Source organism: Pseudopodoces humilis, chromosome 9, assembly GCF_049639895.1.
Source record: "Pseudopodoces humilis isolate 2021_Gansu_Grassland_sample_001 chromosome 9, ASM4963989v1, whole genome shotgun sequence".
NCBI classification, from domain to species: domain Eukaryota; kingdom Metazoa; phylum Chordata; class Aves; order Passeriformes; family Paridae; genus Pseudopodoces; species Pseudopodoces humilis.
In genome coordinates this window covers 32298471-32325302 of record NC_142208.1, presented here as the reverse complement: position 1 = coordinate 32325302, position 26832 = coordinate 32298471, and the positions used below count along the sequence as shown (strand labels likewise).

Here is a 26832-nt window from a genome sequence, read left to right as displayed (position 1 = left end):
TTCCTCTATCAAGAGTCAGCACATCCTTTGTTCAGCTGCTTGTTACAGAAGTCAGAAAAGGCTTGCTTCATGATTCCTCCAGCTTATGAACCTCTGCCTTGACCTGCATTTTGAGGAGAGTGCTAATAAAAGGGAGATTAATCTTGTAAAAGAAATATCTGTATTTCAACTGAACATTGTGATATTTCTACCCAACACATGGATACAGCTACAGCCCTGACCAACCAACCTTCATCTTCCCCACTGGTTGTCTCACTATTTTTGTTTCAAGCATTTACATAAACCACCAACTCACCATAAGCAATCCTCCTGTGGGTTTTAAGCAAGCCAAATCCATTCCCTCATCCATATACTGGGCTACCTTTGCCCACTGGAACATGCAGATCTCAGCACATTAACAGGTTTTTCCCCTGAATACTTATCACTGGAAAGCTGCACAGGTGGCATAATTTCCTAGCTCTATTATGGTTTCTTTTGTCAACCAAAGTATTTGGAATTCCACTAATTCTGTGTGTTTTGCCCTTTGCTCTCTCTTACTCCACTTTGCTCCCCACAGCTCCAAGCCTGTAACTCTCCACGTTATCCTCTCTCCATTTCACATATTCCTTTCTCCACATCATCACTAAACCACCTTTTCCTTAGTCCCAGCCTAATTCTGTCTTCACACTTTTTTTTTTTTTTTTAATTTTAAAACATCCTCACTTCTTTTTTCCATAAGCTTATTATTGCTTTGCTAGTCACTGACAAAAACCTTTAGCTCCCGTGACTGGGCTCCAATCAGCCCTCTTTAGCAAAGCTAAAATTCTAAAAAAAACAAAACACCTGAACACCAAAGAGTTATGTCTTCCTAAGGTGACATCAAAAATTCAACTTCTGCCCAACACCAGCCATGTAACCCCCACTGCAAAAAATCCAATTAAAACTGCAAGGAACAGGGGTGGTGCACAACTACAGAAGCTGGATGACACTGTGGTGAGGGCATTCGTATTTAACTCAGGATGATGTTCATTTTTCCCAAACCTATCAAAACCAATTTCTATTACCAAAGAATCCACATCTAGCTCATGACAAAGTACAAAATATTCCATACATAACTCATTTACCATGCCTATCTGGTAACTGCTCAAGTTTGTCAGATCTGTGCACACACAGAGCTGTTTCCTCTCCATCACCACCTTCTCTGCAATGATCTGGTACCATTCCTGTTGTCAGCAAGTTTGTTTTCCTACAGGTAATAAAGTGCTCCCACTGGCTACACAGGCACTGATAGAAGTTGGAAGCAAAGAATGAATCCAATCTCCAATCCAAAACACCCACACCTCAGTCACCTTCCTCAGGCCTCAGCTTTTCTGCCTCTCCTTACTATTCATTGTAAAATGGATATTTAAGAAGTAACACCAGACACAAGTGACCAGGAAAGCAGTCTTGAGTCTGCTCTGCAAACAGAGATGAGTGAGACAGCTTTAAGTGGTAATACTCAATAGAAAAAATTTCTTTTTATTTCCCGGTTCATCTCGCTGGAAAAAGATTAAGGATTCAGAAATTTTTCCATCAGGAAGATTTAGAACTCAAGAGCTCCTGCAATTTAAGGGTCTGGTCTCAACATTTGTTTCACAAACAGTAAAGGCTGCTACACAAAATATTTGTTTTCAAAAAATCTATAGATATTTATTGAACAAATAAGAAAGCAGTAGGAGTTTTCATAAACAGATACTACAAAATGTCTAAATTTTTAGAAGGTTATCTACAGCACTGAACTAGTTCAGTTCCAGACAGCAGATAAAGAAAATAGTTTCACTAACATTATAAGCAGTCAAAGAATGACAGATTTAGACAAACTACAATACACAAACAAACACTTCTTAATTAAAAACAACAGGAGTACAAAGATTGTTCTTCTCACTTTGCTTGTTTAAGTGGAGCTTTGTTAGGAGCAGATGTGCATCTCGTGTAGACAAGGAGTAGCACCAGTAGTCTAAGTGGACCTGCAATTTAAATAAACTCTAGTTTAGGAAGAATATTCAGAGCAATCATAATCAGGTAGAACATTCAACATCCTAGGAAAGTAGAAAGCCAGCTTTCACTTGTACCAAGATACAGAATGGAAGAGGTTAATGATGAAAAAAGTGATCTTTCTGTAATATGGCACCATCTTGTTGCACTAAGAATGCATTGTGCAGAAACACTGAGACTCAAATTAACATGCAAAAAAGATCACTATGAAACTGCCATTAGTCTTCTGTCCTAAGTAACTTATTTTTAGAATAAACCAGAGATGACTCACACTACTGAACCACTAAAATATACCCATCATTCTTAGTGCCCTAAGGTTGGCACAAGCAACTTGTAAATGTCAGAAAAGCATATAAACCTCGTTAATGTTTTCAGAAATTCATTTAAAGATAGAAACAGGTCCAAAAAGATGCCTGTCTAAATGCATTGCAATTACGTTACAATTATTTTCCAAATACACAGATATGCTCTGTCTTTTCTCAGCTCATTACTGACTCAAACAATTTGCCCTTCTGGGATCAATTGTTTGCTAATAAATAATTGTTTACAGTCACAAAATGATATTAAGGAGTATTCTTATTAGTTTTCCTTCTACAGCCTAATGAGATTCCAAACTAGCTGATTCCCAAGAGTCTAACCTTAACCTTGCTGTGTTTAACAGCCCAGGAAATGATGAACCATCTGTTTCAGAAAATAATGGAGGGCCAAGAGGAAATATTGTTTAATTGTAGATTAACCTCCTTGTACAGCAGAACGAAGCATCTACAGAATTAGCAACTCTAACTAGCTATGAATAAAATAAACCTTGAAAGCAGTTGTTAATATTAGGAAACCAACAACAGCAAGAATTCTTTTATCAACTTTGAAAAACACAACTAAACTCATAAATGTATGTAACAAGTACAACCTGATTTATTTTCTAACAAGATAATTATCATATCTGGATTTTTTCCACTTGAGGAACTCCCAGAAATAAATACTAAAACAGTTCTGGCTTTATTTTTCTAGGAGTATAAAAATTATTTTACAACAAATATCTCCAAGTGAGAGATGTGGAAGTTATACAATAATAAATATCTCATCTTCATAGGTATAAAACAGCTGCTCCAAAGCAACAGATGAGTCACTTAAGGAAATGGAGGGAAAGGTCTTGAGGTTTTAAACTCAAGAAATTTGATCATTTATGTATCTGTTTTCACGGCCACTTTTAATAATGGAGACAACCCGATAAGGTGTAAGACAGATTGAGTACTAGAAGAGAAAAAAACTAGCAGTGACAAAGCACAGGAATTTGAAAATAAAGCAAACTACTCCTGTGCCTCCATCATTAAGGGCAGCACAATTCTGCACTGGGATGACAATTTTTCTATGTTACATTCATGCCAAAGTGAGCTGAACAGGAATTTTTACCTCCATCAATCAGTTTGACTCGTTTTGACAGCAACAACGACAGAAAAGTGTGTTATCAAAGGACTGCAGCAAACTCCAACACCCAGGAACTGAGAGAGCTTTTCCCTGATTTTACACAGCCCTCCTAGAGCAGAATCTAAATTCACTGCTCACTCTGACAGCTGGGTGCATACTCAGTGTGACAGATTGCATTCATTCCAAGTTTTAAATATCCAAACACGGTAACATTTACTCCAATAAATTATTCTTGAATTCTTCACTCAATTCCTGAAGCAATGAGCTTGCAATAACTCTACAGCTTCATATAATAGCACCTATTGAAAGAGGATAAGAGTTTGACATTCTTCTCCCACTGAACAACCAGGCACAATTTTATCCATCAGCCGTCTATCAACCTACGGATATTGAAAGCTTGGGCGGAGGAGATAACATCAACCCCAGCCCTACTGTCAAGCTGCACTATCTCCTGCCATCAATAATGCTATTCATGAATTTAGGAAAATTAATAAATCTTGGGGTGGAGGCTCAGAGAGCCTCAACTGCAGGTGAAGCAGACACTCACTTGGGCTTTGTTTCTGCATCTGTCACTTGGCGGATGTAGATGCCATCCTCGGGGTGCTCGATGTCATCCATTTCGTACATGTAGGAAGAAGCTATGGCCAGGGTGGTTCCGTCGTTGCTGAAGGCCAGGGAGGCGATGCTGGTGGGATACCGATGGAACTGGCACAGCCTCTTCTTGTTAAAGGGATCCCAGATATTCACAAAGCCATCGGAGCCGCCTGCAAGTCAGGGTTTAAAAAAAAAAAAACACGTTTGTAAGTTATAATTGAGGGAAAAAATAAAACTGAAGAGATGCAGCACAGGAAAAAAAGAAAACTAGTCATAATTACTTTGTCAGGAAAAACACAGGGTTGATTCATTCAGTAAAGAGCACAATGAGCATTTCCCAAACTCCCTGTTAAAGCAGTTAACTGGAGAAAAGACTGCAATACAATTTTATCTCATAGCCCTCTAAATTCTAAGTAGTAAGGCAGAAAAAAGCTTTGTAAGAGAGATTCTCATTGCATCATAATTTTAAGCTGACAGTGAGACTTGTGATTACATCTGCAGGTCCAAACATAAGCTTGTGTTTGGGGGAAAAAATATTAAGACTTAAGAACTCTCACTACACCAAATAATTTTAAAACCCTGCTTATGGCATGAATACAATTTCAATGCTTAAAAATTCAGGGCATATGAAGCAAAGGCTGATCTGTTTACATGAAAACTAAAGGAACTGATGCAAGTGTTATAAAGAATTGAGTATTTACCTGTAGCAAACGTGTTGTGGACATTATGGAAAGAAATGGCATTAACTGGATAAATCTGCTCAATGTTATTCTCCTTCAAACGGTGACATTTGAATGCGTATTTCTTCTTCTGGATTTCTGGGCTTGGATCCAAATATTCCACAGCTACACGACCTTCAATAGAACTTAGAACATAACCCTAACAAGAAGAAAAAAAAAAAAAATGAAGCTACATGTTTTAGAAGTTTACAACTGGAGAAAAGACTGCAATTTTATTTCATAGTCTTCTAAATTCTAAGAAAGTAGTAAGGCAGGAAAAAACTTTCTAAGAGAGAGTCTTATTGCATTATAGTTTTAAGCTGACAATGAGACTTGTAATTACTTCTGCAGGTCCAAACACAAACTTGTCTTTGGGGAAAAAAATTTCAAGAGGTAAGAACCCCTTGCATTTGCTCACCTACCCCCAAAGGCCTAAATATCTGAAATACGAGAGATACTCACAGGACTATTTAGTTTCAGAATTACATTTCATTAAAATTAGTTCAGAGCTTTAAACTAACAACTAAACACTCAAACTGAAATAGTATTTACAGTGAAACTTGATTACAAGTTATGTTCACTTATCCAGTTAATTACAGTCCTGACTAGGAGCAACCTGAGATGCTTTTATTATCACTTTTGAGTTAAGTCCATAATAGATCTTTTCAGAAACAGGATTGCAATGATATCTAGCTATAACAAGGCTCTTTAAAATCCATCATACAATACAATCTGGAAGATCAGCTTGTTTTACTATAACTAGAACTGAAAATGGACAAAGCATTCATGCCAGTTCAAGAACAAGTAACTAGGTCTTGCAATTCCTGCACTATCACTCTGTACAGGGGAAAATTCCCTTACAAATTAGTTTGGCAGAGAAAGCCAATCTTCTTGCTTTCCTTGAAAAAGAAATACCACAGACACACCACGTTAACTTGCACAGAACAGCACCTGAATTGTACAATTCCCCCTGGATAATGGGCCCAGGGTTCTGCAGTGCATGACACAGACTCAGAGACAAAAAAAAAAGAAATATATAAATGACATTCATGCAGTTTTAATCCTGCCCCTGTTCACAGACTGTTCAAGAACCCCGAGTTACAATGCATAGAAGATGCTTAGGAACCACCAATTCTGGCTTTCTCTCTTCTACTGCACCTGGGGAGGGGATGTTTTTTAATTACATGTCAGCATTGTGATTCATTAAATAGGTTATTTTTAAAAAGGAGATAAATCTTGAGGAACAAAACGACAACATAACATGCTAAGTCAGTGGCAAACATCGCTAAGTTGCACTGAAAAGAATTAATGTACCACAGGAAGCCTCCCCCCTCCCAAAGTTTGATTACAAAACACACCCTCACTGAAAAATAAACTTGAAAATAAACCCTCATTTTCCCAAAGAATACTCAGCAGAAATGTGACTGCTGTCATTGCTCCCATACCTGCTTGTTGGGGAATGCTCTGATGCAGCGGGTCTGGTATTTCAGGCTCGATTCCCTTCGCTGCTGAACGTATCCCATGTTCCTCAAATCCCACACCAGCACCCTCCGACCTGCTGTCCCCACAATCAGTCTGTCCCCAGACACAGAGAGGGTGTAGACCTTCCAAAAAAAAAATATACTTACAGTATTTAACACTGATATTAGCCTGAAAACCCCCCTGCTCTTTGTACAGAATAAGGTGTCAGCAACGAGCACTAACACAACTGGTGACATCTCCCAGGGAATGCTCAGCAACAGAATTCCATTCAGCTTTCATTTAGAACCCAAATTTGGGATAAGCAGCAGGAATGTGCAGCTGGTTAGTGAGAACACCCTGGTGCAACATTCAAAAGCTCAAAAACTGTTCCAAGCATTAAATTTACTGAAATCAATGGCAAAAGAAAAACCCATAGAAAGGAACAGGAGGGGAAGTGATGCACACTGGAATTAATCTCTGCTTGGTTTTGCATTCCCACTGTCAGTTCATGATCCTGCAGTTTAGTTCTACAAAACCACACCACACATTTTCTTCTCTGTTTTCCTCCACCTGGTAACCAAGTATTTTTCATTATAAACAGAGTATTTTGAGTTGAGCTTCATATTAATAAAACAAAATAAATTGCCAAGAGATCATTAAAAAAAAAAATCACATTACTTTGTGTACTTTATTAAAACTAAGTGAATTTGAAGAAAGCAATATGCTTGACATATTAAAAAAAAAAAAAAAAAGATAATGGTTTGGAATTTTAACTCTACCCCAAAACTTGTCTCAGTGGGAAATTTTGGCTTATCAAATATCACATGAAAATATTTAGTGCATGAATTGTTGTTTCCAACTATTGCCTGGGATGCAGTTCATCTGGTAATACATTAAAAAAGAAAAAAAAAGAACAGGAAAAAGGAAAGAGGTTTAGTCAAAAAAAAATGTGCTATGGAATGAATTCCAAGTTGTTGATACATAAGCAGATGGAATCCAGCTACCTACAGCTGCCACAGAGCTGCTAACAAGAGCAAATGATGAGAATGAGCTTTTTCCAGTGATCAAATGCAGCCAAACACACAGGAAACAGACCTTGGGTATTCCTCAGATCAGGAATTAAAAGTGTAAGAGAGCTGGTATCCTGGCAGAGGAAATCAGTTTACTTTTGGCATGTGCTTGGACAATTTCATTTGGTTTCACTTTCTGGTTCTCTGATGAAGCCCAACAAAGCTGCTTGGTTCTGCAAAGACTGCACTGAAACATCAGACACAACAACTCTTCATTTGCTACAAATACGTTTCCATAGAGTTAATTTCTAATAAAGAGCTAAGAAGGCAGGTGTGCATGAATACACATAAATAAAAAAGCTTCCTTTAACCAACTCTCATCCACGCAGAATGCCTTCTTCTCTAAAATGTGATTAATGAACTCTTAAGACTGAGATTTTAAGATGGGAAAAGTCTTAAATAGTCACAGAGGAGTTGCCCAAAATTTCTGATAATCCAAATTATTCCTAAAAAGGGTAACAAAACTTTGAGCTGATAGTAGTTACACCTTTTGACAAGACAGTTCTTTGTTATTGATGTAAAAATTGGTCCAGAAATATTCATAAACTCTATATAAAACGTGTTTGTGTACATACAGGGAAACAAAGGCATAAAGGACATTAAATATCTTAAATCTTCTTCACAAACTGATGTCACACCTGTACAGTGAGTGTTCTTTCTCCACCACACAGCCATAAATCAAATGAAACCGTTGTCATGCAGTGGAGTAGGTGTACACATTCATCAAAGGCAGCATTAAAAAAATGACATAATGAACCTTGCTGAACCAATAAGCAGCTTGATTCACTGTGGCTGTCCATTATATGATATTCTGTCAGCAATTTATCACAGTTCTTTACATGCTACATACATCTATAAATCAAAACTAGAAATAATGCAATTACTTTATTCTGCACAAAGGTCTCGCCAGAAGTAGATCCAGCTCTGCTGGAACAAAAGTAAGAGCTATTCAGGGGCAAAGGGAAGGTAATGATGGCTCATAATTAGGACTTGACAATAGGATGTCACAGTGCTAAATGAAATTTTTAAAAGGTAAAGGAAAAAAAAAAAATATTTGTATGTAAAATTATCCAGCAAGACAGCCTGAAAAAAAACAGGAATTCCTGTTAATTCTTTCAATGACACCACTGTAAGCAGCATGAGAAGTTAACACATCATGTGGCCATTAGAAAAAGCTGAAGACATCATCCCATTTTATCTTATTTCTCCGAGTCTCCCATTAGCACAGAGGATTATCAGCTTTAGAAGAATATCCAAATTCACTAGGCATTAATACAAAATAGATAAATCACAATGCAAGCAATTTTGTTCAATTTTTTGAACACAAGTAAAAAACCAAAGTATTATTTCAGGCAACATAAATGGTTTACTGTAGAGATATTTTGCTGTGCACATTCCAAAACAGTCAGACCTTAGGACTGCCAGGGTCCTTAGATGTTTCCTTAACATTTAAGGAAATCAACTGTGTGTATTATAATTAAGCCAAGATGCTTGGTTTTCCTTCAAATTTATTTTAAATTTTAAGAATGTGGTCCAGCACAAGCACAAAGAATTAAGGAATGTTGAGGAAAGCTCAAAGCCCTCACCAAAAATGTCAATACATTCTGAATACCAATCTTTTAAAATGCTAAAATACTTTCAACAAGTTTAAAAAGTATAAAATATAATAATTCACAAATTCAGCCCAAGGCAGTGTCCTGTGTGATGTTTCAGTCCCAGGACGCATTGTTTAACACCTGGAGTGTAGCACATACCTTTTCAGGCTGGGAGAAGGTTCCTGCATTACAGGGAGTTCTGGGATCCCAGAGTTTGACTGTTTGATCCCAGCTGCCAGTCACCATGACATTCACTTCTGGGCAATACTCCACACACCTGATAGGAGCATCATGGGCACCCACAAGGTTTTCTGTAACAAAACACAATATACTGCAACTTTACTGGCCCTACAAACAGTCAGAATGTGTGAAATAAAGAATAAAAAAACACCCACAAATGCAGCACAAGCATTTTCTGACATTCTAAAGGTGCATTTCTGTGCCAGAAGTCCCTGTAAGGATAGTTCAGCCTTCAGAAGCAACTTTTGCAAAGATAAGGATTGTTACATTTAAACTTACGGCTCTTGAGCTTAGGATTTAAGAATTTTAGGCAGTCACTGAGAGATCTTTACAAGTATAAACCATCAACTGGTATCACACTGACAAACACACTAATACAGAAAGCAAGTTAAGCTTGTGTATACCAATAATACAACAAGAGAAAGCAATTAGTACTACATCTTAATAAAAATATTACAACACTTGTAGAAAGTCAGCTATGGCAGAATTATTTGAGCTTTTTGGTACCATTACTGCACACACTCATTTGTCAAGCCCAGGCTGTTGGCTGGTGCTGGTGACTGGCTGAAATTCACTTTTCTCTTTAACACCCTAAGAAAGCACAAAAAAGTGAGACAAACCAGTTACATATTTTGCACCAACAAAGCACTGGAACTGTTGCTTTCAAGCAATATTTTGTTAGAAAAAAACTGTAGTACAAGGCCATGCTTGACAAAAGCAAAAGCTTTATATATCCTCTGCCATAAAAGATCATCCAAACCACAAAGCTCTGAAAAACATCGTGCTCAGTTTAGCTCAGCTTGGCTACTGGCCAAGTAACTGAGCCACTGTAACCTACTCTAACCTGGTAGAGCAGGATTATCATCAGAAAACAAATTCAAGGCATCCTGCAGGCAGCTACCAAACTTTCTGGCAATGCCAAATTCTTCCAGGTTTTCAGGTGCTCTTTGTTAGGGTCACTGGTTATTCTGCCAGATACTTAAATATGCTCCACCTAAAGCACCTGAGGAATATTCAGCGCATGTAAGGACATGAATCTGAAGCTCAAGTCAGTTGCTGGCAGCATTTAGAATTCAATCTGCTCACCTTGGTCCGTGTTTAAGTCATGCATTTTCAGTTGCTGATCCAACCCTCCACTCCAGGCATGGGTAGGATCCTATGAAGCATAAAATTTACTTTATTACTTTTCCATGGCTGCTCTGCATTCAGCATCCTAAACTGATAACAAAGGACTTGCTTTCAAGTGTTTGGGCAGGATAGGAATTAAGACACAAATTTTAAAGTCTGACCCAGATTTAAACAGCAGCTTTCCAAAATGTTTAAGTGCTTTAGTGGTATGAATTTCTTTAGTTTAGAAGTAAAACTAAATTTTTAAAAGGCAGAGAGACACTACACCAAATAATTTCCATTTCTTCAGATTTTAAATGGCTGACAACCTAAGTCCCATCTAGGTGCAGTGTAATCCTAAAACTGATTTAGAAGGGAGGCATCATTTGAGAACCTGAGTTTTGATCCACAGTACAGCATCAGCCACATGAGAAAACATTCAGTAAAAAAAGCACAGGTAGGCCCCTCTTTAATTTCAGGGACTGACAATTTCTCATACCTTGGGCACTCTACAGCTGCAAAATAATAATTAAAAAACCCTCCCACACTTACATAAAAAGCACAGTCCAGGACAGCTCCTGAATGCTGATATTTGAGTCTCATGGTGTTGGCAGGAACATCATAGAGTCGAACAGTTGTGTCCCAGGATGAAACGAGCAGAAACTGAGATGTGTTTGGACTAAACTTTACTGATGAAATCCCATCATCTGGAGTTTGGTTGAGTTTGAACTCGTTTGATCCCGTCATCTGCAGACAATAAGGCACAGATGCAATTTTAATGACTACAACAACACAGGCCTAGCAAGTGAACAAGACTGAGCCCTCTGAAAGGCAGCCCAAAGCAGACCTGAAAATTTCACTGGCTTTTACACAGAACAGGTTCAGAACACCCAAATTTCTCACAAACAAACAAAAAAAAAAGTTTCAAGATGCCAATCCCTGTCCTCAATAAATGCCTTTCTCTACAGAGAACTTTTAAATATCAAATGCAACGTGAATAAAGAAACAACACAGAACTATTATGATCACTATTATAATCTACAAGTTTAGATATTGTTACTTACAAATGTATTTTCCTCACTCTGCTGAGTGTGTGGCTGTGTTTTTTGAAATAAATGTTTATAGGTTATTGTGAACATCAAGAAGTTACTTTAAAAAACACGTATTAGCAGAAAGGAATTGGATTTGAAAACTCCAAAAGGGGTTGATTTGCTCCTGGATTGGTATGACTGTCACACACTTCTAAGAACTGCAACAGGATCATCTTTTATATAATTTTGGGCACTGTGCAACTTCCAGACCTTTAGGCTCCCACAAGTGATGTGAAATGTGTGCAACAAAAAGCTTTAAGATTGTTTTGACCCCTATCTTAGAATCCAAAGGCCAGGTAAAGAAAGGAAAGTTACATTTGTGAAGGGCTGAAATGTGGAGTGACCATGGAACTGGGATGCGACCAGGGAAAAGTATCAACAATTCAATCAAAGAGCAATGACACAGAAGGCAAATGCAGCACTCCCATTCCAGGACTAGTTTGTTGAAAAATTCCAAGGACAGAAACTATAAATTGCAAATTTCAGCTGGAAAACAGCTTAGACCTTAGAAGCACTCTAAAAGAAGGAACTGCTCCTTACACATCCACCAACAAAACAACCACAGCATCTTTTAAAGGCTTCCCAAGGCCTTCACAGCACATTTACCTCCTGCTAAAGGGGCAGAGCAGAATTAGCTCAGACTTTCTGTAACACCTTTACAGAATTTGTATGTACAACTGCAAAGGTAAGATTACACCTCTGAGAATAAATCAGGAGACAAAGAGCAGATGAACCAAGGGCAAGATGGAAATTTAGGGCACAATGGTTTCAGTCCAGTGCCTGTCAGCAACTACCCAATCACCAAGCTGTGTCATAAAGTGAGGAACACACATTCCTACACTGAAAAGATTTCCTGAGTGGGAGCTTTGCTTTCTAATACATCCTTCAAAAACACAAAAAAATACCCACTGCGTCAACATAAAGTGCTTTTTCTGTTATTTAAGCATAAAGGGACAGGGGAAAAAAACTTTTAATAATAGAAAAGCTTCTTTCTGAGCCCCTTTTTTAGCCCTGCTTTGGGAACACTTGAGAAAGGAGAGGCTTGAGGTTTTGCCACCCATCTTTCCATGGGAAAGCTACTTGGAATTCAGCAGCACCTGCTGAGGAAGTTTCAGATGCAGATCCAGAGACACAAAATCTAACAGAATTCAGAAAAACTGGGAAAATTAAATTGGACAAGCTTATTGCTGTGTCTACTTAGGCCAGGAAACTCAAACAACAAAACAAGAGGTTTGAAGTACAAGTTATTGTATTTGAGGCCTGGTACAAATTATTAACCAGTCCAAAAGCAACTCCAGGAGGGAAAGCTACTTACACAAGAAACCTGGAAGGATATTTTTAATCCAGAACAATGTTCATAATAGGAGAATTTAAGTATATTCTACTTCTTACACATGGTTAAAAAATAAATAAATAAATAATAAAAGAAAAAATAATCAGACCCAGAGCTCCAAGTTTTCACAAAAAAAGCTGTTCCACAACCAGAACTGCCAAATCACAGGGCTGTGCCCACCTCAAACAACAAAGTCCTGGTAAAATGTTGGGGCACCACAAGAAAAAACTTTTAAATATTTCAGAGAAAGCGCATGCTGCGGAAATGGCGATTCTGACTTAACTAAGGGGTTCGGTTTTGCAAAAAAAAGACAAAAATAATAATAATTTTTAGTGAACGAGCAAGAAATCTGTGCTTTTACAGCTCCTCTTGGCACAGGTGTCACTCAGCTGGCCGGAGTCGCTGGAACAAAGCAGAACGCTCCGGTGAGAGCCTCGGGACTCCCCGCCCGCACTTTTCTTCAGAAACCACGAAACTCAAAGTACCGTTTTCATGTTGAACGAGCTCCTCCCGCCGCTCCACGGGCCGCTAAGGAAAAGCTTTCGGAGTTACGGTAGCCCCGAGGCCTCAGTGCCTGTGAAGAGCGCCGGGATGAGGAAGACGCTGCCGGGAAAGGAAAAGAGTGAGGAGAGGGCCTAGGAACCGGGGAGGGAAGGCGGGACGCACCGGGGAACGAACGCACGGCCGGTACGGGAGGTTTAGGCCGTGCCCAGGGTCCCGGTGCCAATCCCGAACCCCCGAACCCCGGATCCCGCTCCCGACCTCACCTCAGCCTCCGCCGCCGCCCGCGCGCGCGCACTGCGGCCCTCCCCCCGCGATTGGCCGGTTTGAACGCGCGTGACGCTGCGTCCCCGGCGTGCGCCGCGAGCCCGCCGCCGCGGGGGGTGCCGGGAGTTGTAGTTCGCCGCTCCTGAGGCAGTGGAGGCGCGTAAGGGTCGGTCCCTTGTCCCCGTCCCATCCCGGCCGGTAACGGAGGGGCCCGGGAGATGCTCCCGAGGGAACTGCACGGGCTGGCGCCGCGGGGAAAGAGAGGCTGCTGCTGGGCTTTAGCAGTGGAAACAGATAAAACCCGAAATACGAGTTATTACCCCTAAAAAAAAAATAAAGAGTCCGAAAGGCGGAGCGACGAAGAGGGGCTGCGTTCCCCACCGCGGCTGCCGCTACCCCGGGACAAGGGGTCTGTAGCTCAAATACCGCCTGCGGAGCGTGGGGAGAGCGTTCTCCTTCCCCGCACTGAAAAACGCCTTATTTATCCCTTCGAATATTTTATTTCTCTGTTTTTCGGGGGTTTGTTTTCCGCTGTCCTCGTTGCTGTTGCTGTTGCTGTGACACCCCCGGCGCTCGGTACGGGCCGTACCTCGGAGCCGGTGGCCGCAGCTTAATCGCCACTTGCCGCGGGATTTACTCGTTTTTGGGTGACCAATCGAGGCCGTGTCCCGTGGGGAGCCGTCGAGGATGCCCAGTGCGAACCCGGTAGCACAGAGCCCATCATCGCGGTTTCTATTAAAACACTCCGAAAAACAGAAAAAAGAAAAAAGGTGCCCGTTTACGAAACTTTTCGGGAAATACCCTTCATCTCCCAGCCGAGAGAAGGGCAGCGAGCCCCCGCCGGCCGCGGCACGGGCGGACGGTCAGGCCCGGCTGGGATTCCCTGCAGGAAACGAGATAAGGAGCAAAAATTCCGGGAAAATAAACCCTCGGCGTTACAGGTCGTTTTGGCTCTCCCGTGCATCAATCCCGGGCCCCGCGGGCCCTTCCCGTCCCGGCTGCGGGGCACCCCCGGTGCCGGGGTCCCCCTCGGGGACACGCGACCGAGGTGGCAAATTTACAAAAGAGGCTTAAAACGCTTTAATTTTTTTTTTCTTTCTTACTTTCTTTAAAAATATTTACAGATCTGAAATAACGCGCTTTTTTTAATTAATTCTTTTTTTCTTTTTTTTTTTTTCAAGTGACAGGATAGCAGGAGGGGAGAGCGGGGGTGCCCCCGGCGCCCCGGAATCTCCGTTTGCCCGTCCCTCCCATCAGTTTCGGTGCTGTGTCCCCTCCGTGGGGGCGGCCTGAGCCCCCGCACGGAGCCCCCGCGGCGGCCCCGGCCCCGCTCCCGGTGCGGGTCCCGTCGGGGCGGGCGCGGGGCGGGGGGCGCGGGGCTCAGTAGTCGATCTTGTTGTAGAGGTTGTAGAGCGGTAAGGCCGAGAGGTTGCTGCCGGGGTAGTAGAGAGGGGCGGGGAAGGCGATGGACCGGGGCACCGGCACTCGGAGGAGGGAATTGTCTCTGAACACCAGCGGCATCCCCACCAGAGTCTGCGCCGAGGCGTGGGCCATGTTGGCCGCCTCCAGTTCGGCCGAGAGCTGCCGTTTCCACTTGTTCCTGCGGTTCTGGAACCAGGTCTTCACCTGGGTCTCGGTGAGCTGCAGGCTGGAGGCCAGGCAGGCCCGCTCCGAGCTGCTCAGGTAGCGCTTCATGTCGAAAGTGGACTCCAGCTGATAGACCTGGCTGCGGCTGAACACCGTGCGCGTCTTCTTCTTGGCGGCTCCGGCCTGCCGGTCCCCGCCGTCGCGCTGTCGGTCCCCGCAGGAAGGCGAGGAGGGTCCCAGCGGCTTCTCCTTCTCGTCCTTACAGTCCTGCTGGGGAGGCGAGAGGAAGGTCCCCCGCTCCCCGCTGCCCGCCGCCGCCGCTCCGCTCCCCTTGGCGCTGCCTGCAACAGAGCGACAGCGCGGGGGTCGCACGGCGGCCGGCACCGGGACCCCCGACGGCCGAGCCCCCCGTCCCGGAGGGAAAAAGGACGGAGGAGAGACCCCGGGCGGGGAGCCGCCGCCTCTGCTCCCGGGGGCACACACGACCGACGCCAGGGGAGGCCATCCTCTCCTGGGTATCCCTGTCCCTCGGATGGATGTGTGGATGGAGGGATGGATGGATGGATGGATGGATGGATGGATGGATGGATGGATGGATGGATGGATGGATGGATGGATGGATGGATGGAGGGATGGATGGATGGATGGATGGATGGATGGATGGATGGATGGATGGATGGATGGATGGATGGACAGGTGGGTGTGCGTGCCACAGTGAAAATATCTGTGTACCAGGCTTCCTATCCGACACGAGCCAGCAAATTTTACTTTACAGCATCGCATTTCACAGACCGTTTATTCAGAAATAATACTAAATAAATAAATAAATAAATAAACGTCGTTCTTCCTCTGCCCGAGCGCCGTAATCGGAATCTAAGAAAACGAGCGTTATCGATTGCACCGCATCCCTCGGGGAAATCCTCGCCGGATGGGGTGGAAAAGAAAAAAGAAAAAAAAAGCCACCCCATTTTTCTGGAGGTCTTTCCTCCCCGCTTCACCCACGGACGGCGCAAATACTCTGTGCCCCGAAAGCAGAGAAGGTGCGACGTGCCCCCGCCTCCCTCTTCCCGGCGGGGGCCGGACCGGGGGCTCCCCGGCGGGGCCCGTCCGCCCCGTCCCATCCCTCCGGCTACTCACCGAGACAGGTGAAGCTGAGGGGCTGGTGCTTGTGGCACGCCTCGGCGGGGCCCTGAGCCTCGGGGCAGAAGCAGCCGCGGTGCTTCCAGCTCTCCTCCGGCTCCTCGTCCTCCGAGGACAGGGAGAGGGTCCGGGCGCGGGCGGGCCAGGCGGGCGCTCTGTCGCCGGCTTCCCGGGGGGGCTCGGAACTGCCGCTGCCCAGGATGGACTGGATGGTGAAACTGGAGATGGGAGCAGCCGCCGGACAGCACTTGCTCGGGTCTTCTTTGCTGCTCATCCTGGGTTCATAAGAAAGCAGAGGAGGGAAGCTGTCGCTTTAGAGGGGCTCGGGGCTCACGGGAGGGGGGTGCCCCGGCAACCTGCGGGGAGCGCTCGCAGGGGGGTGTTTCGGGGGGCGCTTGGGGCGTGCGGCGGCCGGCTCTCCCCGCGCCGGCCCAGGCGGAATGCATGCTCCTTCCCCCGCGTCCCTATTGATCTGCGGGCGGCGGGCGGCGGGGCTTCATTTGCATGGAGGTGGCCTCCGCCTCGCCAATCACGACTGCGGCGGCCACGGAAAGTTTGGAAACCCGCGGGGTCCGGGAATGGGGAGGTGCGGGGAGGGGGGATCCCCGCCGGGTCGTCGCCGCCGTTCCCGGGGGCTACGCTGACCCCGCACCCCCGGAGGAGAGCTGCTGGCCGCCCGCCATCCCTCCTGCCCTCCACCTCGAGTGGGCGACAGCGACGTGGGCTGAATGGCTTATGCCGGCCGGGGGCGGGGGGTGTCGGGATAAACACCTTGTGCATATCCGGGGATCTTTACCCTTCTCCTCATTAGAGGGAAAAAAAAAAACTGTCACAGTGTGTTGCCTGCTCGGCAGCACTGGGAAACCTTCCAGAATCCGGGATTTGCGCTGCAGCCGGTGACAAATGTCCCGCGAAATTCCTCCCGCGTTTCCATCCCAGGGCCTGGAAGCCGTGGGGAGCAGGGAGGGATGGTACGTGCCGCTGCATTTCCAAATAAACTTTGTCAGCACTCAGGGGCTCTTCCCTTGCGGGGTGGGTGTAAATCACACCCATCGCAGCTTTTTCCTTCCTCGGAAAGGAAAAACCTCTTCCTGCCCTCGGAAGGAAAAACCTGCAGGTGGCAGCTGTTGTGTCCCACCTGTTCCAAAGGGAACGTGGGGCCGAGGGCAAGGACCCCGCCAGGATCCACCACTTTCCTTAGAGCAGACGGAGCGGCAGCTGGGAGCCCGAGAGCCTCCCCAGGCCCGCGGTTCTGGGGTCTGGAGCCCCCTTTTCCCTGAGGTACCAGGCGGAGATCGAGCCCCGACGGCTGCCTGGGACCGGGAGCTGGGATCCTGCCGGCGCGGGATCGGTGCCTCCTCCCGCCCCGGGAAGCCTCAGGAAGGAGCCCCGGTAACGGGGCCGCTGTGGAAAGTGCCAGACTGGTCCCCGAGTTGCCCCACTACCCCAGCCCCACGCTTCCCCTGTAGCCCTCTCCATTTCCCCGCTGCCGCGGCTGCAAAGGGATGAGCTCCCTCCCTGGGCCCTCCTCCCCTGCGGACACCCGTGGCCGTGGGTGGGGCTGTCCCCGAGCCCGCAGCCGTCCCCGACTGCTGCAGCCCCCGCTACGGCCGGTGAGGCTCCTGCGGAGGGGAGCGAGTGGGAAGCGCTGCTGCAGCTCGGAAATCCTGGTGGGTTTGGTCGCATCCGTGTCCAGGTGCGATATCCTTGGCCTTGGCAGGGGCCGTGGCACGGGGTTTTTAACCCTGGGTTGCCCGAGAGGGATGGGCCGGGGGTCTCTGCGAGCTCCAGCTGTTGATTCCTCCCCCCACGGTGCGGTCATTCCCTCTCTCCAGAAATAAATCCCCCCTCCAAAAAAAAAAAAAAAAGAAAAAAAAGAAGAAAATCAAATAGGGGAAAGCAAAGAATGAGATGGAAATATACAAATCAATAGAGACAAATGTCAAGACGTTTTAAAATGACATTTTCATTAACTCCGAGTCACCATATTATGTCCGGTATATTGAATAAAGTACATATAATATAATTAGGTATAGCGAGATGACGACTGTTACCCAGACCAGCGGCATAATCTTTAACTACTTAACTACTTGATAGACTCATTAATGGACTAATTGATTAGGAAAAGTGTTCCAGCTCCTCCTCTCCCTCTGAGGGGCAGGTGCTGTCCTGTTTTACCACATTAACCTTTTCAGTGCTTTTCAACAGGGTCGCGACACATTACAAATGGTCAGCTTTAATCATGATGTCAGCTCATTAACCCGGAAAGACCCCGCACTGAAATACAATTTAAGAAATCGTCCTTCATCCCTCTCTGCCGCCCCGGCTGGCCCCGCACCCAGACCCCGCAGCCCTCCCGGGGCGGGGAGCGGGGCAAGTGGGCTCCGAGTCAGAACCGTCCAGGGGACCTGCCCGACCTGGGAGAGCCCCTGGGGGCTGCCAGCCCTCGGCTCCCGCTCGGGGACGGGCCCGGTGCAGGGAGGGAAGGCGACAGAAGGGCCACCCCGCTCCTCCGGCAGCCCCCGACGTGACACTGCGGTGGCACCGCTGGTCTCCAGCTGCCGCCCACGGCAGCTCCGTCCCTTCGAAGGCCACCAGCACAGCGTGCCCCTGGCACTGCCCTCCCTTCCCCAGGGAGAGGCTCCTGCCCCTGGGAGCCGCACGAGTGGCTGCGGCCGGGCCGAGGGGACGCTCCGAAGTTTGGCCGGAGAGATGGGTGCTGGGCGGGCATGAACAAGCGCTGCGGGCAGCGTGAGCTCTGCTCGGCCACAGCCAGAAAAACACCACATTTCCCTGAAATGACTATTTAAGCCAAACTTAGAAAGCGGCCGCTCCGCTCGGGAGGGAAGGAAGCCAAGCAGATTCTGCGGGATGCGCTGTCGGGAAGGGAGGAACGGCGGGCCGGAGCGGCCCAGCCGAGCTCTCATTATCATCTGATCAAATATTCATCAGGGCAGGGGCTGCAGGCCACGGGAAGGGTTTTTCGTGGGAGTAACCCGCAGCTGGCCGCTCTCCCCTCTCCCTCCCCGCGGCCCGTCCCGTCGGGGCACCGATGATCAAACGCCACGGCAAAGATAAACTTTGAAAGACAGAGCGAACGCTTAAAGTTTAGATCTCCAGATTATTACAATGCTCGATATTAAAGTGGCCCTGAGCAAGCTTTCAAAGGGAGCCTAATAAAAATTGATCTCCGCTGCTTTTGCAGCACTCGGAAAATAGGCTTGTTGAGCGGCCGTAATATCGGGAGAAGGTTCCCTCTGAAATGACAGATGAAGTCATAAACAAGTTTGATCTTGGAATCAAGCTTCGATAAATATTAAACACAGTCCCCTTTACACGTGTGGATTATGATATATGGCGCGTCCAAACTTTAAAATAAGGAAATACCAGAGAAAATGATCTCAATAAATTTTCTAAGTATAAACGTTGATTATGTTTCGATTTTCATTCAAGAGCCTCTGCTGCTCGTTTTTTGGTGCAAATGACATCTCGCAATAGGCTTTTGGGGAAAAGGGCTCCCTATTTGAAAAAGAGAGCCCTAGAGGTGTACAATTTATGTAATCTGTGGCTGGAAAATGAATCGTGTAATTTATTGGAAAACAGAAAGTCATGAAGATTGGATCAGCATAGCCTATCCAAGGCCCCCTATCCATCAAGTTCCAATTAACAACCTAACCAGAGAGCTTTAATGTGTTTCCAATCTAGTGGCCTGATAGACTCATCAATTCCTCTGGGAGAAATTAAGAAAATCGACCGCCCCTTGGCGTTGTAGTGTCATTCCTTTCTGCAACTATATGTCAAATTAAAAACACAATTAAAATTTAAACTGTTTCAATCAGAGGGTGCCCTGCAACCTATGTTTCACTTAATAGAACTTTGATGAAAATCTGATGGTTCCACTCTATCATGAAGGCGAATAGAGCTGAGGAGAGCAAGAGATTCTTTATATTTATTTAAAATATCGGAGCTTAGGAGAGCTCCGAGACCAGGTGACCAAACCTGAGGGAAGCGGATGTTTCATTCCTGTCGAGCGGCCGCTTCCCACAGCCGCGGGAGCGAGCGCCGGGGCCGCTCCGAGCTCTGCCCGGCGACACGCGTGTCCCCACGGGGGAACAGCCGTGCCACGGCCCCTTCCAGCGAGGCAGGGAGTGGGGCCAGGGAGTTTGAAATCCGAGGCATCGCTCAGATCGAGAGGGATTGGCTGATTTGGGCGGTAAAATATGCACGAGCAGCTCGGCAGGGTCACCAAAGGCCCCGGGCTGCGCTCCTCGGGGTCCCCCCAGGACACCCCGGGCCGAGCCGGCCCCGCGGGATGTGGGCTGGGGGCTGCCCGCAGGATCTACATCCCCTTCGACTTGATATTCGTCTAAACAGCTTCGAAAGTCTCCTCTGAGCAACTCCTGGGGCTTCCCGGGGAGGTGATCCCGGGAGAGGTTTTCTCTCGGCAGCCGCGCACAACGCGGAGCGGAGGGAGGCTCGGGCGAGCCGCTCCCCACACGCAGGGCACACTCACACCAGGTCCCGTCCCTCCTACAGAAACGATTTCTAATGTTTTCTTATTTTTGAGGTGATTCTGACCCCTCAAACCACGCTTTTGGATAGGTGAAGGTCCGCGGGGACGGCGGCGGCAGGTCCCGCTGGCCGGTCCCCAACCGTACGGGAGCGGCGGAAGAATAATTTGGATGTGGGAGAACAAACCAAGGTCATCAACACCGCCGAAAGAGCGCAGGAACAATAGATTCATTTGAAACAATATTTTACAGACGTTTTACGATCAATATGAACTGAAGCATTATGCTGTACCAATCTGTTAATGCTCTTAATGGTCTTCTCATTCCGTTAGCACACTATGCCAAGTCGATAGAGTAAAGTGATTATTACAGAGACACTTGCAGCATATTTGGGGAAAAAAAACCCAACAACCCTGAAACCCAAACCCACAGGGTTTTCCACCACTGTTTTAAAGCGGGATTATTCCCTCGGAGCGGCTCTGCGTGTCTCCACTTCTGCCGCCCGTTCTGCACCGACAGCATTTCCCAAACAAACCCCACCGACCTGTACCAGAAAATTTTAAAATACTCGGCTAAAAAAAAAAATTACCAATAATTATTAGGATAAAAAAATACCAACCTCCCAAAGTGGGTTGCCGGGAGCGTGAGGCTGCTGGAGGGGCCGAACGACTCCGAGCCCCCCGCTCCCTGCTCCAGCCCTCTGGAACGCAAAACTTCTCAATCCCCAAATCTCGTGGCCGGGAAGTTTATATCTTTCCCCCCGCTGTTTGCTATACACAGCAACCCCCTATTTACTACCAAATAAAAGAAATACATGTGTGTTTCGACCACAAACAGGCGAGCTAGTTCTGTTCAGCCCGGCTCAAAACAGTGGCCGAGAAGAACCGCGTTATCTCTCGAATTGCAAACAAAGGCAGAGATTTGCCGAGCGGGAACGCAGCAGTAAACACGAGTGGTCGCGGAGTTGCCAACAGCCGAGAGGATCGAAGCAACTTTCTTTGAATCGCACCCACCTCCCCGGCAGACAGATTTTGTTTCTGTAAAGATAGTTTTCTTTCCACCACTCAAAGCCATTGCTTTTACTCCATCCCAGGGTGATGCGGGATCTCCAGAAACTTTAAGGGGGGCCAAAGGTGAGGGAGGAGGGGGTGGGGGGTCCCTTGGCAGCCCGGGCCGTTCCTGTCCCGCTCCAGGCCGGCGCTCCCCGCCCGGGAGCGGCGCAGCACAGCGGGGAACGCCGGGGCTGCCGGAGCCCTCTCTCGCCGGCATCTCCCTCGAAGGGAGAAACGGAACCCTTCGCTTCGCGTTCCGCTTCGTTGAGGGATAGGATGGAGTTTGGGATCACTTCTTGAGAAAAGCCTGAGCGCCAGGCTCGGCTTGTTGCCGATGCGGACAGAAAGGAGCGCCCCGCTCCGAGCGATCCCTCCCGGCCGGGCTGTGGGAAAACTCCGGCCGCGGGAGAGGGACGGCTTGGGGGACAGCGAACTGGGCTCACAGGCCCAACTTCACCGCCAGCTTTCACAGCATCTGCCTGCTGTCGATCCCGCGGTGTGCAGGGGCAGCGGGAAGCAGAAACCTGGCATCCGCTTTGACTGCTTAGTTTCTTCTTATTTATTTTTTTTTCTCTACTTAATTAAAAAAAAAAAAAAATAATCCTAGTCCTGCCGAGCCTCATCAACCCTACCAAGATCATCGGTCCCCTGGGAAACGCCCCTGGCAGTCCCGGGACGGGCACGGGGAGCCGCTGCCCGCAGCCGCGCAAAGGCCGCGCTGCGGGGCCGCAGCCGCGCTGGTGTCCATGGGCTCCTTCCTGTGCTGGGGAAGGGCCAGGAGGGTCCAGAATCGTTTTCTGAGCACTGACCAGAAATAAATGAGCTTTCTTTCCTTGCCGTTTGATAACATCGTGCTGCCGCGCTGTAAAATGGAAAGACGTATTTACTATGACAACAATATTTTTAATGGGTTGCGAGCGACTTGTCCCAAAGTTGGTACTGCAAACAGCAAAGGCATCGCTCTGTTTGTAGGCGATACAGCCACCACCGTATTTTGACCCCGAAACTCTGTTTATTTTTCATTTACGACCCATTGCCAGGGTTTTTATCCCAAACGAAAAGAAAACGCGGGATTATCTTTTCGCAACGCTGAGTTTTATTTTGATTTCTTTGGCCCCAAATCCTGCCCTCGGCGCTATCAACACGTCGATTCGGGCCAATCTGCGGGAAGCGGAGAGCGATCCTATCTCCAAATAACCCTGCCGGGGGTTTTAACACGCGTGACGGCTCCGGCCGTGGGCAGAGGGGTTGGACAGCCTGCGGCAGCCCCCGGAGGAGGGGGGCGAAGGGAAGGCAGGGGCAGCACCGGGGGGGAGCAGAGGAAAGGGCGGCCAGAAGTTCAGGGGAAGCCCGATGGGAGGGGAGGCGGCGCTCCCGTGGGGAAGGGACCCCCCCCGCTGTCCCTGCGCGGTCCCGGGGGGCTCCCCGGGAGGCTGCGACCCCTCCCTGGGGGAACTCGGGCACCGCGACCCCGCTGCTGCCGGGGCTGCCAAAAATCCCCCCGCTGCCCATCCCCTTCCCGGCGGAGGGAGCCTCCGGATCCCCGCTCCAGGGAGCCCCGCCGGGATCGGCTCCGAGCCCCGGCCCGCAGCCCCGGCGCTCACAGACAACCCTCGGGTTATTTCTTTCGCTCTTTCTATTTTTTATTATTACTTTCATGTTATGTTGTTGTTGTTTATTTATATTTTTTTTTATTTTATTTTTAATTTTCCCCGCCCAAAACCACACTTTAAAAATGATAAGGAACGGGTTTTATTAATTTTTTTTTCCACCACAACATTAAGTTTATAACAATATAGGCTGTTTTAAAAATAGGACCGATCCCTAACAGAAAGCGAGAGGGCAGAGGGTACAACTGAAAGGGGAGAACAAAATTTAAAATCAAACAAAGAAAAGAAACCAACCAACCCAAACCCTTGGGAAGACAGCAAACAATTGTCAGACAACAGGTGAGCAGACACTAAGACAGAGAGAGACTAGAGGTGTCCACTCCTCACTTGATTTCTGCCTATTAAAATCCACATACTCAATGGACTTTAGAAGAAAACTGTACATCATATCAAATAAATTAAAATTACCCTAAAGTTGATTGTCCTTCACTTAAAGCGCCCAGCTCACCGAATCTCCTTTATTTATTCGCATAAGCCGGGCTGATGCTAATTCCCATGCCTTGCTCCTCTCTTCTCATTTTCCTTCGCTTTTAATTCTTTTTTATTTTATTTTGCACAACATGAAGAAACGCAATTTTACAATGCTAAAAACCCTTTCCTCACCATTCAAATAAAAGCAGTGCTTTAAGAATCGTCGTACAATATTGCACAGTTCAAAAGTACAATAATATTAATAATAATAATAATAATAATTAGTATTACAAAAGAAAGCAAAAGGGTACAGATTTTTTTTTTCCCCACCCAGATACTGAAATAACTTTACAAGGAAAAAAACCCGAAACAACCCGACAACTAGGAAAACAAGAATTATAAACAAGAATTAAAAATGTCTAAGTAAACGATAATAAATAAGGGTCACTCAAAGCGTGCGAGTGTATTTAACCGTTCACTTTGAGGCTGTATTTCTTGCTCGTGAAAGTCTCATGACAGAAACCAAAAAGTACAAAACGTGGGCAAGCAAAGAGGCAAAGATCTGCTTAAATGAAAAGCCGTGGTCGATGAAGTTTGAGTCACGACAGGATCAGGAGCCTGAACAATTATTTGGAGGCAGAAGGAGAGGTCCGAAAGGAACAGAAATTCAGCTTCCCATTAGTGTTTGGCAAATCTCGAGGAGAGGCCTGGGACCATTCATTGTTTTTATTACTATCCTTTTTTTTTTTTTCCCCTTTTCCCCCTTTTTTCTTTTTTTTTTCTTTTTTTTTTTCTTTTTTTTTACAAAAATAAAACTAAAGCCACAGAGAGACCATCGCGGTTTTCATCCACGTTTACAAAAGGTGTGACAGCTCCAGGGTTCACTACAAGCCCCCGCTTTCATTTTCCTCATTTTCGTTTCCCTCCCCCCACATTTTTCTTTTTATTTCTTTCTTTATAATTTTTTTGTTTGTTTTTTTTATTTTTTTCCTCCCCCTTAAATTTCCGCGACTTTCCTCCTACCGCCACCCTCCGAGGGGTCCCCCCAGCCCCGCACTGGTGTCCCCGCAGTCCCGGCCGGGTGTGTCGCACGGGGGGCTGCAGTACTTACAAGCGGCCGGGTGACTTGCGCGCCTCTCCGCGCCCCTCCGCGCAGCTCCGGCCGGGCTCACACGGGCCTCAGCAGCGGCACGGAGGTCACCACGGGGTGCGAATAATAGACCGGGTGAGGGAAGGTGAGCAGGGGCTGCGTGCCGGGGGCTCCGCCGCCCCCCGCGCCCCCCTCCGCGCCCGAGTTCTCGTGGTAGAGGATGGGGACGCGGACGATGCGCTGCGCCGCGGCGTGGCTCAGGTTGGCCGCCTCCAGCTCGGCTGCCAGCTGCCGCTTCCACTTGTTGCGGCGGTTCTGGAACCAAATCTTCACCTGGGTCTCTGTCAGGTGCAGCGAGGCGGCCAGGCCGGCCCGCTCCGAGCTGCTCAGGTAGCGCTTCATGTCGAAGGTGGATTCCAGCTGGAAGACCTGCGAGCGGCTGAACACCGTGCGCGTCTTCTTCTTGCGGCACGGCTTTTTCTCCGGGCTCTCCTCCCGCTTCTTCCAGTCCTCGGCGCCTCCCTCCTTCTTCGCCTCCTCCGAGTCGCTCTCCTCCAGGACGATCTCGTCGGGGCTCTTGGAGTCCAGCTCCTTCTGCTCCCCCTCCGCCTTCAGCAGCGGCTCCGGGGAGTCCCGGTCGGTGCCCGAGGCGGGGGACGAGTCCCTCAGCAGGGATTTCTCTGCGGCTGCATGGGAAGGACGAAGCGGGGCATGAAGAGGGGAGATGAGGGACACAAAAAGGCACCTTCACCGCCCAGGCCCCGCGTCCCGGCAGGGAGAACGGGACGAACCGGCCGGATCCCCGCGCCGCCCCAGCGCCGGCTTCACCCCCCGCCCCGCCGCCCCCGGTGCCCACGGCCGCCGACCCGCCGGGGAAGGCCGGAGGGAAGGAAGGAGCGATGGAAGTTTTGGGGAGCGGTACCTTCCGTGCGGGGCAGGTGGGCTCCGGCCGGCGTCAGGGCGTAGGGGTACCACCAGGTCTGGGCGCGCTCCAGGCAGTGGGCGCTCAGGGCGAAGCGCGGCGCCGGGATCTCGAAGCGGGGGAAGGCAAGGTCGCCCACCTGCGAGAGGGCGAAGCCGGCGCCGTCCACCGCCGCCTTGCCCGAGGGGGCGAACAGCGCCCGCGGCTGCTTGGGGGGCGCCTTGGGGGGGCCGCCGTTGAGCAGGTTCTTGATATAGAAGGACTCCTTGGGGGGCGGCGGAGGGGCGCTGGGTGGCTCCTGCCCGGTCTCCGGCATCCTCCGCTGCCCGGCCGGCTCCTGGCCGCCGCTGGCCCCGCAGCCCGCGCCCGGCGCGCAGGTGGCGGCTCCCGGCGGCGCGGGGGACAGGCGCGGCGGGGCGGCGGGGGGGCGCGGCGGGGGCGGGGGCGGGCGGGGGGCCCCCCCATGGGGGGGGGGCAGGGCGGGGGGCCGGGGGCCCCCGAGCGGCCGGGGGCACGGGGGGGCTGCGGGGGGCGGGCGGAGAGCCGGGGTCGCCCCTGCCCCCGCCGCCGCCTCCCGCCGCCGCTGCTGCTGCGTCAACCTGACGCCGGATGCTAATGATGAAATCAAAATGTCATCCCCGTTCCGCGCGGGGAGCACGCGGCGATTGGGCACGCACAAAGGCGAATGGGATCAGGCGGGAGGCGGCGGGAGGAGAGGGCTCCGCGCAGCCCCTGCCCGCAGCAGCCGCGGCCCCGGCCCCCTCCCCCGACGCGCCGCCGTGCCCGGAGGCGGCGACCGCCCGCCCGTTCCTGGCGTTTACAGAGTCCAATTAGGCGGCGAGCGGGGCCGGGCCGGCGGCACAAAGGGACCGGCTCGGCGGAGCGCGGCGGGAGCGGCGGCGGGCGAATGGCACGGGCCGCGCCGCTCCTGCCTCAAAACCGCCCCCGCCCCGCCGCGCCGCCCCCCGCGCCCCCGCCCCGCGCCGCCGGGAACAAAAGCCGCCGGCGGCCGGGGGGGGAGCGGGCCGGGCCG

General features: G+C 48.6%; 3 protein-coding genes across 3 annotated transcripts; all 3 read right to left on the bottom strand.

The window, feature by feature from the left end:
* Positions 1-1642: 1642 nt before the first annotated feature.
* On the bottom strand, positions 1643-13468 carry BUB3 (BUB3 mitotic checkpoint protein). Its single transcript, XM_014257688.2, has 9 exons — positions 13416-13468; positions 13134-13251; positions 10777-10971; positions 10204-10273; positions 9037-9188; positions 6197-6355; positions 4734-4911; positions 3986-4202; positions 1643-1985 (listed from the first exon to the last, which is right to left on the bottom strand). The coding sequence occupies exons 2-9, from the start codon at positions 13140-13142 to the stop codon at positions 1976-1978; spliced, it is 990 nt and encodes a 329-aa protein (XP_014113163.1). The 5' UTR covers positions 13143-13251; positions 13416-13468; the 3' UTR covers positions 1643-1975.
* Positions 13469-14796: 1328 nt separating this feature from the next.
* Positions 14797-21342, bottom strand: HMX2 (H6 family homeobox 2). Its single transcript, XM_005528825.2, has 3 exons — positions 21274-21342; positions 16141-16418; positions 14797-15344 (listed from the first exon to the last, which is right to left on the bottom strand). The coding sequence occupies exons 2-3, from the start codon at positions 16415-16417 to the stop codon at positions 14797-14799; spliced, it is 825 nt and encodes a 274-aa protein (XP_005528882.1). The 5' UTR covers position 16418; positions 21274-21342.
* Positions 21343-24923: 3581 nt separating this feature from the next.
* HMX3 (H6 family homeobox 3) lies at positions 24924-26115 on the bottom strand. Its single transcript, XM_005528824.2, has 2 exons — positions 25800-26115; positions 24924-25563 (listed from the first exon to the last, which is right to left on the bottom strand). Exons 1-2 carry the CDS (start codon positions 26113-26115, stop codon positions 24956-24958), a joined length of 924 nt encoding a protein of 307 aa, XP_005528881.1. The 3' UTR covers positions 24924-24955.
* Between the last annotated feature and the right edge of the window lie 717 nt (positions 26116-26832).

Excerpts from the sequence above, each read along its gene's own strand:
- BUB3 (XM_014257688.2), bottom strand. Across the intron at positions 9,189-10,203 it reads TGACTTAAACACGGACCAAG|AAAACCTTGTGGGTGCCCAT; the intron begins GTGAGCAGATTG and ends GTTTTGTTACAG. Across the intron at positions 4,203-4,733 it reads CCACAACACGTTTGCTACAG|GCGGCTCCGATGGCTTTGTG; the intron begins GTAAATACTCAA and ends CCTGACTTGCAG.
- HMX2 (XM_005528825.2), bottom strand. The coding sequence starts at position 16,417 with ATGAGCAGCAAAGAAGACCCGAGCAAGTGCTGTCCGGCGGCTGCTCCC. Across the intron at positions 15,345-16,140 it reads CCTCAGCTTCACCTGTCTCG|GCAGCGCCAAGGGGAGCGGA; the intron begins GTGAGTAGCCGG and ends GCTCTGTTGCAG.
- HMX3 (XM_005528824.2), bottom strand. The coding sequence starts at position 26,115 with ATGCCGGAGACCGGGCAGGAGCCACCCAGCGCCCCTCCGCCGCCCCCC. Across the intron at positions 25,564-25,799 it reads CCACCTGCCCCGCACGGAAG|CCGCAGAGAAATCCCTGCTG; the intron begins GTACCGCTCCCC and ends CTTCCCATGCAG.